The sequence below is a fragment of the Perna viridis genome, chromosome 6, assembly GCF_037379345.1.
Source record: "Perna viridis isolate PV_CMFRI_1.1 ecotype Kerala chromosome 6, ASM3737934v1, whole genome shotgun sequence".
In the NCBI taxonomy this organism is placed as follows: Eukaryota; Metazoa; Mollusca; class Bivalvia; order Mytilida; family Mytilidae; genus Perna; species Perna viridis.
The window spans coordinates 35941418-35955267 of NC_142450.1; the positions used below are offsets into that span (position 1 = coordinate 35941418).

The 13850-nt window shown below is 31.1% G+C and overlaps 1 protein-coding gene across 3 annotated transcripts in view; it reads right to left on the reverse strand.

Moving 5' to 3' along the window:
* Positions 1–281: 281 nt before the first annotated feature.
* Positions 282–13850, reverse strand: part of LOC148614746 (uncharacterized) — a 52147-nt gene continuing 38578 nt past the window's right edge. The window contains exons 28-34 of one of the 3 annotated variants that reach the window (XM_088589072.1): positions 9609–9719; positions 6866–6970; positions 4653–4919; positions 3593–3694; positions 2679–2718; positions 1882–1944; positions 282–1624 (exon numbers count right to left, since the gene is read on the reverse strand). In XM_088589072.1, the coding sequence (XP_088445198.1) occupies positions 1505–1624; positions 1882–1944; positions 2679–2718; positions 3593–3694; positions 4653–4919; positions 6866–6970; positions 9609–9719 (808 nt within the window). In that variant the 3' untranslated portion in view covers positions 282–1504. Of the gene's footprint in view, positions 1625–1873; positions 1945–2678; positions 2719–3559; positions 3695–3752; positions 3805–4652; positions 4920–6865; positions 6971–9608; positions 9720–13850 lie in introns of those variants that run through there. The other 2 variants (XR_015923772.1, XM_088589073.1) reach the window with 2 other exon arrangements.

Here is a 13850-nt window from a genome sequence, read left to right on the forward strand (position 1 = left end):
CTCCCAGTTTTTAGTGGAGTCCAAGTTGCTCATTTGCTTTTGTTATTTTGTATGTATGATTTTAATTACTTTATGTTCTTTGTTGTGTATGTCTGTTTTCCATGTCGGGTCTTTGTCCCTGGATTACATTCTTTTGATTACTGCTATAACCTTGGTTCCCTTGATTACTCTTTTAGTTCTACAACACACCATTTTTTCTTCATCTCATTGTTACTCAACCATTTCACCACCAGTTAAATCTGAACTGTACTACCAAGGAACATAATATCATAAGTAAGACATTCATAATATAATGATTTTAATAAAAATAATCAACAATACACATAATATAACAGAATATGACAACACACAAAAAGAAAATTAATGTCAAAAACTTGTTTTAAACATTTTAAGATATGTACTAAGTATTTTGGCAAAGTTATTTTTGAAAAGCTACTCAACAGTGGTTCTATTGAGAATATGGCACCGAACCTACTGAAATTCAAAGTTGACATCTCTCATTATAAGAACCAACATAAGTTCTAAAATACATGAAAGTTACCCTAAACTGATTTCAACGCTACAATTATAATTTTTTCTCTCAAAAATACCACTTTTACAGAAAATAATACTGATATTAATTAAGGGAAAATACTGCTTTACTAGGGTCATTTTGGCTTCTAGCTACAGAGGATTTACATAAAATTTTATTCAAATCCATCCAGTGAAATTTTTAAATTTCACATAACTTTTATTTTTCATATGAAGAACCTCTTCCATGATCATTTTGAGGTATTTTAAGGTTGAAAATTACCCTCAATCCACCATCATTTCACAATCCATCTACCAAGAATCACAGTTCATAAATTCTCATAAAATGTTTCTTTTGAACAACAGCACCAAAATTAAATCACAATAAAAACAAAACAACAGAAATAATTGAAGCCTTTAACAAAATAGAAACAACATAAGGATATTATTAAAATCATTATTATGACAGGACAATGTCAGGCTTTCCATACTATGTTCTCCGTTTTTGTCTAGAATTCTTCAAGGGTTATCCTTTTATCATAACTCCTTGTTTTTATTTTAGAGTAACTTATATAGCATATAATACCATTAACCAGTACCACTTCCAACCACAGTAAAGGAAGTAAATTTCAAATTACTTATCTTAAGAATTACAATTAAGGCAGACATTTTTAGAGTTAAAAGCTCCAAGCTATACTTACCATTGTATAAAACATATCAACACTTGAAATATTCCTTTACAACTGAAGGCTAGGATAGTTGTCACAAAAACCTGTGGATCTCTAAATTCTGTTATATTCTGCTTGACTTGTCTAAATATCTAGACAAATTTGTAATTCTGTTATCCACTAATAGATAATAAGTTGCTTCATTTTTCTAGTTTTATCTCAAATAAATTTATAAACACCTTTCCACAGCCATGGTCAATGGACATCTAGATTTTACTGTATACCAATGAACCTTATGTTAATATCATATAAAAGGTAAGTAAGCATTACTTCACTTTCAATATGAAATTAACATAGTCATCAAGATTGAGGCCTAATTCCTGGCACTTTGTTAATATAACTGGTACTATGTCTTTACAGCCATTAGCAACTTCAAACATCAGATACTGAAATCAGAAAACAGAAGGAAAGCCATGTTATAAAGAGAACTGCTGGTCTTGTTTTTCATGCATACAACAACAGATGGTTCTAAGTTATCTAAATTCTAATGGGTACGCAATAGCAATTATTGCTTATCAAAATATGCGAGTCTATAAATAATTTTTAAAAAATGTTTGTTATTAGCTAACAGGGAAATTATAAATATGCCTTGGAATAGTTAACTTTTCTATAATATTTAGGATCTAAATGAAAAAGATTTTACATCTTTCCACAGTGAGACACAGTATGGCAGGATCTGGACAGCACGGTGATACAACTTCCTGGCCTGAAACAGAAGGGAAGATGCACAATGGTGACTTCTTACTGACCATACTGTTGTCAAAGTAGTATTCTTAGATAGCAAGTAATTTTTGTGGATTTTCAATTTTAGCTGCTTTGCTTATATACATTAGAACAGAAGAAAGTCTTTCAAAATTAAAAAGAAGTATTTATTCCACATGGACTTTGAATCCATGGTTTGGTATCATAAGAACAAAGACACCTTCACTTCAATGCAATATGAAAGAGGTAGACCTAGGGTAAGGTACATAACTCTTACAAATCATTGAACGTTTGCATTTACCATCTTACATCAATCTCATATAAGCATCAAAGTGACTTGAACTGATTTCATTCTGTTTCAAATGAAAGCTTGAAAGACATTAGTGAAATTTAATGTGATACAAACACATCAATGATTTCATGAGTTATGTCCCTTACCCTAGGTGTACCTCCTTAAATAGAGGTGTGACAGACAGATAGTAACTTGTATTTAAATGTGGGTGCTTTTTTACATTTCTATTAATCACTGACCACAATACTAGCTGGCAGAAGATATTATTTTCAACTCAAGTTCACCAATGTATTTTTCATCAAAAGTTTCAAGTGTTTGATAACTGGTAAATCAGGGCAGAAAAGGACCAACATCACATTTTAAAAAAAAATTCAACTACATTTATTTTTGTTTCATTTTTAATTTTTTTTCACTTCATGCTTTAATCAAATTTTTGCTAGACTAACCTCTCTTAAGTTCTCTAGTTTTATAGTTACAGCAATCATTCTGAAAACAAAAGGTTTGGGTTTTAAGAAAAATTGTGTTCCAATTAATTGACATGTGTGGGCTTCATCATCCAAAAAGTAACAAAGAAGAAAACAATAGATTTGCATGAATGAACTGTGATAAATTGTCTTAAGGAATAAACAGAATTCAATGTTTAACATTACAACAGTCATACTACAAAATAATCATACTTCAGTAAACTACAGGTGCTTTGGATTGTAATTAAATAATATGTATCTCATCAATGATAAAACTATAAAAGTAATGGTAGAAAAATATAAATAAACTTCCGTAGTAAGACATAATGATATACCATTCCCCCCTTTTTTCATCATTTGGGAAAGAAGAAATTGGAAAAATTAAATTGGGAACTTTTTACTATTAAAATAAACATTTTACCAAATAATTATTAAAATCCATTGAAGTTTTTTTTAATTACTGTACACCATGTGGATGGAGAGAACAACCACTGGGTAAAACAGTATGTCTGTCAGAAAATGTGGCATATAAAAAACAGGTTTGAAATTAACAGGGACCCACTTGCCAATGAACCCTAAAATTTGGAGTGGGCAACTAAAATTTCTAGTGATTGTAAAGAACTACACATATTTGTTGCCAAAATTTAAGCTGTGGGCTATCAAGCCAAAATTTTAAGTTATAACATTGAAAAACAATACATAATACACAAATAAAAGTCAAAATGAGAAAAAATCAGTACAAAAAACCAACAAAAAAAACTTAAACACTATTTCAACAGTTAAAAGATTCAAACACATCAATAAATACAAAATTGTAATATGAATGGTACTTCACTATACAATATATAGACTATCTATCTCACCTGCAACATAGATGGTTTGTTGGTATAACTTACGTCTTCCAAACAACTAAATGACCAATGTTGTCATAGATAGCAGCATTACAAAAACTCCGTGCTTGTAGATAGTCATTCTGTGAGACTGCCAGCTGACTTGCCCTGAAATGCAGTGAAAATGTAAAAAAGTCATTCTGAAAAACTATCAGCTGACTTGCCCTACATAAAGTAACAGTTAAAAGTCATTCTCAGAGACTACCAGCTGACTTGCCCTACATATAGCAAAAGTTAAAAGTTATTCTGAGACTACCTGCCCACTTGCCCTACTTGCCCTACATATAGCAACAGTTAAAAGTCATTCTCAGAGACAACCTGCTGACATGCCTTAAACTGTGGTGACTATGTTAAAAGTCATTCAAAGAGACTGCCAGCAAAAATGTCCATTAATGTAGTGACAATGTCAAATAACCCTATCATTAATCAAATGTAGAAAGCAAAGCAAAACAAAGTTGCAAAAGTCATGCTAGCTGTACCACCACTCAGTTCATATACCCATGAAATCTAACAAAACAAAATGTTGATATTGGACAGCAACCAAAATCACTTACAATGTATGCCCTATCTACATAAACCAAAGTAACAAATCTGAAATCAATAATCTATCCATTAAAAGTTGAAATAAATGTGATAAAATTTGGCGGACAGAATGATGGCCAGATGTACGAGGTAATTCCAATATAACCACCCACTTAATAGAGTATAATTCTGAGGGAAAAAACCTCTCTTATTACAATTCAAACTGATGTTTAGCAGGAGAGGAGCTTTCACATGTACATCCTATAGTAAAAGAAAATTCTATATAATTAGGTAGAATGCTTCAACAATTTTCCTGTAATAATAGAAACAACAGGATCTTACTTTATTTGATATTGGCTACAACTTCTGGTTGACTTTTTTCCTGCCAGTATGTAATAATCATTAAAAAAAAAAAACACATTTTAAACCTACTCTAAAATACTTGTACTTAACAAAAGTGCTCTTTGATAAAAGTACACAAGGTAAGGAAAAAAATTCCCGAGTTTCTAGGGCATAGGTAGGACATATACTACATACACATTACCTCAATATAAGCTGTGTATTGTTAGGCATTACGGTAACCAATTTCTCATACTCAGACAGAAGTCTATCCTTTGGCAAACAGTTCAGGTATAACTCTAACACTGTGTTCACGTGAGAATAGTTATACCACTGACTGTCCCTGGCATACAAACAATCAAACTTTGTAGGGATAGATGTCATAGCTCTGTATACTAGGCTAGTGAAGGTCCTGGTCGTTTCTGGCTTGTTTTTACTACAGAGAACATTCCTGGCATGAAACTGAAAGTAGCTGCAAAGAAATATTAACTGTTTATCTAAAGTCTTAAACAGACTTGTAACAGAACTAAGTTCATGTAATTTAATTTCCTTCACAAAAAACCAAAAAAAATAGGATTACTAATAGAAGGGCACACATTCACATTACTTTTACTTTTTCAAGGAAGTTTGTAGGCCATATATTTTCTGATGGTGGAACATAGCTCCTTTTAATAGTGCTTTCACTTCTCCAATTGATGGCATTGACCTTAAAACACACACTAAGACATTGAGATCACTAACCACAAAACTAACAGTCCCATCAATTACCGACTATAATGATAACACTTGGTCAATCCCACATACAACCTTCAAGCTGAGAAAACATTTTGACAAAATACTAGTACATTTTACATGTCAACTATTATGTGCCTACAACTGGTATATCTAACAATTGGCATACTCTTAAGAGAGTACAAATCAAATTAATAAAACAATCCTTCCTTGCCTAATTCTTTCAACAATAATTTGTAGTAAGACTACTTACTTTAAAAACAAAAGTGAAGGAAAATTGAGAACAAAACTCATAATTTCATCAATTGAGAAAAAGAGTGAATAAATTGTAACCTTGGTAAAAATTATCTATATGCATAAAGACAAGGATTTTTATAGTGTCTTAAAAATATTTTTTTATTGAAATTCTATATGAGGACTATAACATTTACCATTATATGAAGTCCATGACATCTGGATCACACTTTTGAAACAGTAGAGGATTTCATATTTCTTACAAACTCCATCTTAATCATCAACAAATCTTGAGATAATGTTTTTTAAAAGTAACAATAGGGAATTTCAAGGCTGAAATATGGGAAATTTAGAGCATACTTCTCTTTTGGAACAGGCCTAAAATTTGGACCCAGAATAAGGGTTTCAAAATCACTGTTAAATCTGGAAACTAAACTAAGCCTTCATCACATAATGAGAAAATACATAAACAAAAAACCAAAATGCAATCATGAATGCCAGATTTAAAAAAATGTGCTGAACCTGTTCTGTCCACTAGTCAAGTTTCTAAGCATTCTATGCACAAATTATTATTAATGACACCAGGAACGATTCCTTAATTTACAGCTATGTATATAATAGTGTAACTATTCAGTATTGCCATTAAAGTATTCAAAGTAAGCAACAGTTCTCAAAGTTCCATCAGGTTACATCATTCATGGTATATTAATATCAGCTCAGTTACAACCTTCAACCCTTGGCCAGTGATGTTTACAAATAAAATAATTTAGACAGAACCTATTTCAATGACTTACAACATCATAAATACTGAGACATTTCAATCATTTTCACAGAAAAATGCTATCAATAATTATAATGTCTTAAAGAGTTCAAGTAAGGTAACACAAACCATCATGAATTTTATCAACTGGGTGATACACAAGGACTAGTAAAAAAAGGTGTTAACAAATTTACATGTCTTTAAAAGGTTTGACACTCTCAGGACTACCACCGAAGTCAGTAGTATTGGCTTCACATGCTGTCTATGAGATAATGTCATGAGTAAACTTAATAAATTGTAAATACTTCAGCTGTAAGGATGGTATCATTACTGACTATAAATAGAATCACAGACAAATGTCAATCTGCAGGGGGTAGATAATTAATATATGTTACTCTAGAGAAGACCATTATAAGTTGTTGTAACTCCCATCCTATCTTTATGTTTAACTTAAAATAATAAATTGTGTTCAAATTGAATCTTAGAAGTACTTGTTACATGTACATTATTATTCAAAAACTGTGATTTCATCTGCTTTGGGTGTAAGACTTGTCAGATTCAATGAAAGTAATCCTAGATTTACAACAGCGATTTTATCAAGAACAAGAGAATGTAAGAACTTGCCATTTATAGGACAAAAAAAATAAATGGTAACTTGGACAGATTAAGATTTCCTTCCATTTAAATCCTACCTAGTCCAGACTTTGGTTATATCTGTAACATTTTCTAGTTTACTTAAGGCAGTCTCATAAACTTCTACTGCTTGTGTACTGTCTCCTTGTAGCTCTAGTAACAAACTGAAAATATAAAATGTCTCAATTTAGATAGAGCCACAGCAATAAGGCAATACCTTTCTGTGAACTATGATTATGAACCATAGCAATAAGGCTATGAGGTAGAAAAAATTGAATCTCAGCAATAAGGCAACAAGTTTCTGTACAGTTGACATAATGAGCTGTAGCAAAAAAGGCAACACAACACTGTAGACTTGACATAATTAGCTGCAGCAATAATGAAACAAGTTCCCATAGAGTTGACATAATGAGCTGTGGCAATAAGGCAACACATTTCTGTAGAGTTGACATAATGAGCTACAGCAACAAGACAACACATTTATGAGGAGTTGACATAATAAGCTAAGACAACTCATTTCTGTAGAGGTTACATAATAAGCTACAGCAGCAAGACAACACATTTATGAGGAGTTGACATAAGCTGCAGCAACAAGACAACACATTTAAGTGGAGTACACAATGTTCTTATTCAGCAATAAGAATACAACTTTTAATCAATAAACCACATGAATGAACATGCTTTTCCCATACAATTTACACCTCATTTGGCTCATTTATTTTTGAGAAGATTAAAGTAAGAATTTCTTTTGTTCTGGGAGGTCCAAACCATCTTCAAACCAAAAACCACAAAATTAAAATTGAGAAGTAAATCACATCCAAACCACCATAGTTTCATGCATAGGTGCACCATGATACATTGTGCACTTGACATGCATAGAAACTGCAGGTCCTCCAGGTAACAAACATTACTATTATTTTGATATAACCCACATTTAATCAAATCACTTAGCCAATAGCACAAACACAGAAGTGCAAAAAAGGTACTCATATTAGGCATTTAAGATATTACAGAAAGGACAAGTTATTGTGAAAGAAAATTTTTATTACATCTCTTTGACAAGTGACCAGAGGCTTGGCATTAAAGTGATATATTTTGTATCTAAATATCAAATCATTCACTTCCACAAATGCTGAGGTGCAGCAATAATAAACAAATGCCATAGCTCCTCAAGGTAAAATGACACTGATTTTATTATAATATGGACTACAATTTACGAGTTAATTGGATAATTAAGCAATTTTTGACACAAATCCAAAGGCAATGCATTTATGAACAGTTGAAGTATTATAAAAAGATATAAAAAATTCTCTCTCCCACAACATTAATGTAAAAGTGCAGCACATGTACAAAGGCCATAATGCTGCAGTGTTTGTATTTCAAACTGAAACACATCAGTCCATTATTTATCAGCTAATTGGGTGATTGCATAAATTTGATATGTCACCTCCAGGGACTGAGTATTAACTGGAATGTACATGGCTCAGCCAAATCACCCAAGGTAGTAAACATCAAACAGGTGTAGACACCATCTTACAAATATACATTTATAAACATACAATATAATGGCCCCAGCATACAACAGGAGCAAAAGGTGAAAAGTTTTCAATGATTTGGGTGTCAAATACCTAAAGTTAAGCACATTTATGGACAGTAATAACTTTCTGCTAAGGATTACCAAATGTCAAAATGTACAACTTGTTTTTTATCATTTTTTCTTTTTAAACATTTGTGGTCATTGTCTCCTGGTCATTTTAACCATATATTTGCTTTTAATGTTTTCTTTCCAAGTGAACCTGCACTCAATATTACTAAATATTTCAACATAACCATTAAATTTGATGTTTCATTAACTTTACCCCTAATATGTTGAATGGAGATATTATCTTGAAGATTAAAATAAATAAAAAAAAATTACCTGTGATCTAACTGATGTTAATTTATGCACTACAATTCCTTCTATTCTCAAATACATGTACAAAGAATTAAATAAGAAACTTAGATTGGGGAACATGTCAATACAGATGACATTCCTTAATTAAGCATGTCAGACCAATTATTATTTCAGACAGAAATTTTTTTTTCAGTCACAGTGCACTCAGCAGAAAATATAAAAGGAAACTTTGATCAAACACAGATTTTCAGTGTGGGAAAGTATTTTTTTACATTTTTTTCTTGTCACATACCATGATTACAATCAAACAATTTTATCGTGCAACAACATGCTTTGCAGGGCACAGCTTGATACAAGCAAAGAGGTCAAAACCAGAACAGTCACACCTTCTAATTTATATATATATATTTCATGCTCTTATAAGGAACTCCCTACAGTTCAACCAACTGTACTCTTAATCTACCTCACTTCCCCTAAATTATTCACAGTTCAATTAATCCAATATCAAACTCATCAATAATAATCAAATCTATCTCACTACTCCTAAAAGAAACTCACCTACAGTTAAGCTGGACAAACACTGCTTAATACTAAAATATCCAACATCAAACTCAGCAGTAATTATTGAATCTACCTCACTATCCCTAAAAGAAACTCACCTACAATTCAGTTGGATATATACTAATTTGTACTAAAAATCCCTTACCAAATTCACCAATTATTAATCAAACTACATCTAAAAGAATCTCACCTACAGTTCAGCTGGAAAAGTGTTAAATACTTCTAAAAAAAATCCCACATCAAACTCATCTAATCATTAAATCTACCTCACTACTCCTTACAGAAACTCACCAAAAACAGTTCAGCCATATATACACTAATACTCAATAAGCCCAAAACAAACTCACCAATAATTGAGCCAGATATAGACTAAATCCTCTTCAATACTTTCTGGGATGACATCTTCTTTGAAGGAGGGAGGCTGGTACTGTAAAGGCACTGACTCATCTAACAGGGTACTGGAATAAATATACCAAATACTACTTACTTGAAGCTTTATATATAGATTTATTAAGTGAGAATACACCTATTGTTTATGTAATTGAGTAAAATGTGTAATTCAAATGAACTCTTTGTATTCATTTCTGTGCATAACACAACTACATTTAGAACATAAAAACACCTACATAGTAACCCTGAACATGCAGTCAGAATCTAGACACAACAGCAAATATGCTTTCACAGCTAATTTAAGTAATGTCCATACACTCAACAACAATTAACAGAGGCCATAAAGGCCAAAGTACAAAAATGTAAAGATAACTAATTGATAATGCATAATGCATACATCATTATTGGTTCACATTGTACAAGAACTGCTTCCAACAACATCATTTTAACCAAAAAAAAAAAAATAAAATTAATATTACAGAAAATATCACTTCCCCGCAGTAAATTGAAATAGTGGTATAATACAACTAAATAGATAAATGATAAAGTCCAGGCAGTGTTAAAGTGTCATTCATAAAAATCATGAAATATAATCTTAACAAGACAACTATGAAAAAAAATATTATGAAGTGAAGAAATGTGCACAAAATCAATTCTGACACTTTTAGATACAGCACAAGATGCACCCATTGGCATTGTCAAATTTAACTCTTGTAACAAATCTTCCCATACATAATTCATTTCATAATCCATCCTACGTGATTACACATCTATTAACTCAGACCTATAAACCATGGTGCATATCTCAATTTGATCTGCATGAATGATATTAACAAAATTTACAGGACTTTTCTCAAATAAAAAATAAAATGCAAGTCATTTTTGTGGTATTTTAAATATGTTTATTAGAATTTTAAGTAAAAAATTAAAACAAATTATCTTCAGTTTTTTGTAAATTGAAACTTTACATTAATTTTTATAGACATGGTTCATAAAACTGAATCATAAACAATCTGGGAAAGTTGGGGTAACATTTTTAATTACAGGATAAAGCACTGGTGGTCTTATGGATGTAGGAAACTCCTTTTAAAAAATCGTTTTAATTGTAATTGTTAAAACTTTCAGATTCAACAACCCTTGTGATTGGGACTATACATATTGGTAGCCTATTCTCTAATACACTTTAAATGTAAGGAAATGTAGGCCACCGGCAGAGAAAAAAATGATGAATTAAACGTGTTCTAAAGAAAAAAACATAATTAAATTGTAAAAGTTAAAAAAGAATAAACCAGAGGTTAAGGTGTAAATAGGTTACTGATCACATGACTATGTCGCTATTATTGTCAAATATATAATTTACTTTATTTAGTAATAAGCCTTTTGATTGGTCGGTTTTCTTTGGGCAAAGTAGGTTATTTTGTTAAATAATATTGGCACTGTAATGGACATTAACATGTATTGGTTAACTGTCCCTGATTCAAATTAGTCCAAACTAAGTGTGTTTGAACTAAGTGTTTTTGAACTAAGTGTGTTTGATTGAGGATCAAATCTTACATTTGAATGATATCTATTGGAAACTAAATAATAGAGAGTGCTTTTAGTTTTGTACCAAGTTACACTTGCATAACCAACTTAGGACAATTAAAACTTGTTCATAAACAAGTCAGATAATTTACCCCTTCCCCTTATACAAATTACTTTGCAGTTCAAGAATAGTAAACTGACCCAAAGTTGATTTAATCACTTAAAACTTGGATAAGACATTAACAATCCCTAAATATCTCCCTTCTCTTACTGAGTCTATGTCCATATCCAAGCATTGTAATTTTTGTAAAATCTAATAAAAAATACAAAGAACAGTTTTGTGACTAACAGACAAACAAATAGTGAAAATACATGACAAAATCTATGTCTCCTGTCTCTGGAATATTATCAGTAAAGTAACAACTGAAATGTATTTAACAATAAGCATCCAAAATTATCCACAGGAAATTTAATTGGGATAGATGGCCAAAATGAAAGTATTCATCATAATTACTTCACCATAAATACCTTGGTCAAACCTAGTTGCCAAAAATAGACGTTCTGAGGTGGATGCATTAGTAATACTATAAATTGAAATATTATATCATTGTATTTGTCTAAAAGTTTGACTACCAAGTTCAATATCAGTAAACAAATTTTATTCAAACAACTTGTGCATAAGTATTGAACTTCTGATTTTTTTTTAGCTAAGACTGCTAAGGAAATTGACAGAACAGCATGATGTATGAAACTAAACCCAAAGATTCTGATATTTACAAAGCTATGTACAGTTAAACCTATACCTTTCTATGCTTGCTCATAGGTTAATTTTATCCATGGCTATGAAAGAGTAATCAAGGGAACTAAGATTCTAGCGGAAATCAAAAGAATGTAATCAAGGGACAACGACCAGACATGGAAAACTGACTAACACAACAAAGAACATAAAGTAACTAAAATAATAGTAACAAAGAAACAAAAGTAAAGGAGCAACTCAGACTCAACTAAAAACTGGGAGCATAGACCAGATGCACCAGTAGGGTAAGCATCCTCTGCTTTTCTGGAAACACCTGCCAAGTTGCTCATGAAAAGTCAAGTCCAGGGTAAAGGAAGAGGAAAGGAAAAATTTTTTGTTAAATTTTTGATAACTTGCACTGATGAAATATATATCTTCACAAGAGTCATTAAGTTAAAGTTTACACTATGATTAATATTGAAATTATAAACGTTGACAGAATCTTGCTATCTAGAGTTCGAGTCTACAACAGTGACATTTTTAACTTAGCAGACAATAAGTTCATTATGAGGGTTAGTTAAGGAAGAGTGTAACTTTATGCTGCATTCTTTATTTTTATAATTAGTTTCAGAGTTTGTGCTTGGAGAGGAAACATCTTTTTATTTTAATGTACTAAATTTACCTAAATTGTTATTGAAGTTGGATATTTAAAAGTAGTGAAATTTGACTGAATTTGACTTTGTAACATGTATGAAATATGTTAAAAATTCTGAAAAACATCAAATGTTTGAGGGAAAATTCTTATTTTAATAATTGTTCTAAATCGTAAATGTCATTTCTATATATTAACGGGATGTTTTGAATAACTCATTATCAGAGTACCTTCAAACCATATTCACTGTATTACAACAATTATATTTCAGATTTACTAGCGAAACAAACCTAGTCGTAAAAATACAACAGGAATTATCATTTGTTTTGTGTGTAATTAAATGGTTGGATATCATTCCAAATAAGAAATTTTATCATTATCAAAATATCCAATAACACTGATCATTTGAATTCCAAGTGTGATTATTCAAATTTGTTTTTTTTTACTACACAAGCTTTTTTGTATTAATCAACAAGCTTTTTTGTATTAATCAAATACACAAATCAGCCATAAAGGTGTCAACGAGTAATTACATAAGCCAAGCTAAATGTTAAAAAAACAAACTTCAGTCATTGTTTGTAATAAAGCAATCAGTTTTCTTACTAATTAGTTCACTTCAAGACATCCCAGTTAATTTAACATCAAAGACCTATCAAGGGGACTGATTGATAACCTTGAGATATACAAGATTTCAATTCATCCAAGTACGAGTTATCAGAGGTAAAATTGTATAGGAGTAAAGGAATATTTGCTGGGACTGTCAAATTAGTTAGCTGAAATTTCGACTCATCCGAGTTCGACTGGATCAACATATTGGCTAAAAACTGCAAAAAACATAATTTTTTTCCTTTCAAGGAAAAAAACTCTATTAAATTTCCACAAAATGGAGACGTAGAGCTGTACAAGCTGAAGAAAAACGGTTGCATTTATTTTCTATATCTCTTACAAATTTGGAGATATATGTAGAAATCGGTAACTTGACCCCTGTGGTCTAAAAGGGCACCAATGTTTAAGGCTTGATTTACATAATCGACACAATAGATACCAAGTTTGATAATAATCCACTGAGTAGTTTCAAAGGAGAAGGTTTTCAAGGAAAAGTTATGGACAACAAACAATGGCAATATTCATGATAGGAACCTTTGTTATTAATATGATCAAGATCTTGAGAGATGTAGGCACTTACAAAACAAATTTGGCTGAAAATTCGATTTCCAAGGATAATAATCCTTACTATAGTAATTTATGATAAGTAACAACTTTTAGTATACATTTTATCCAAATCTG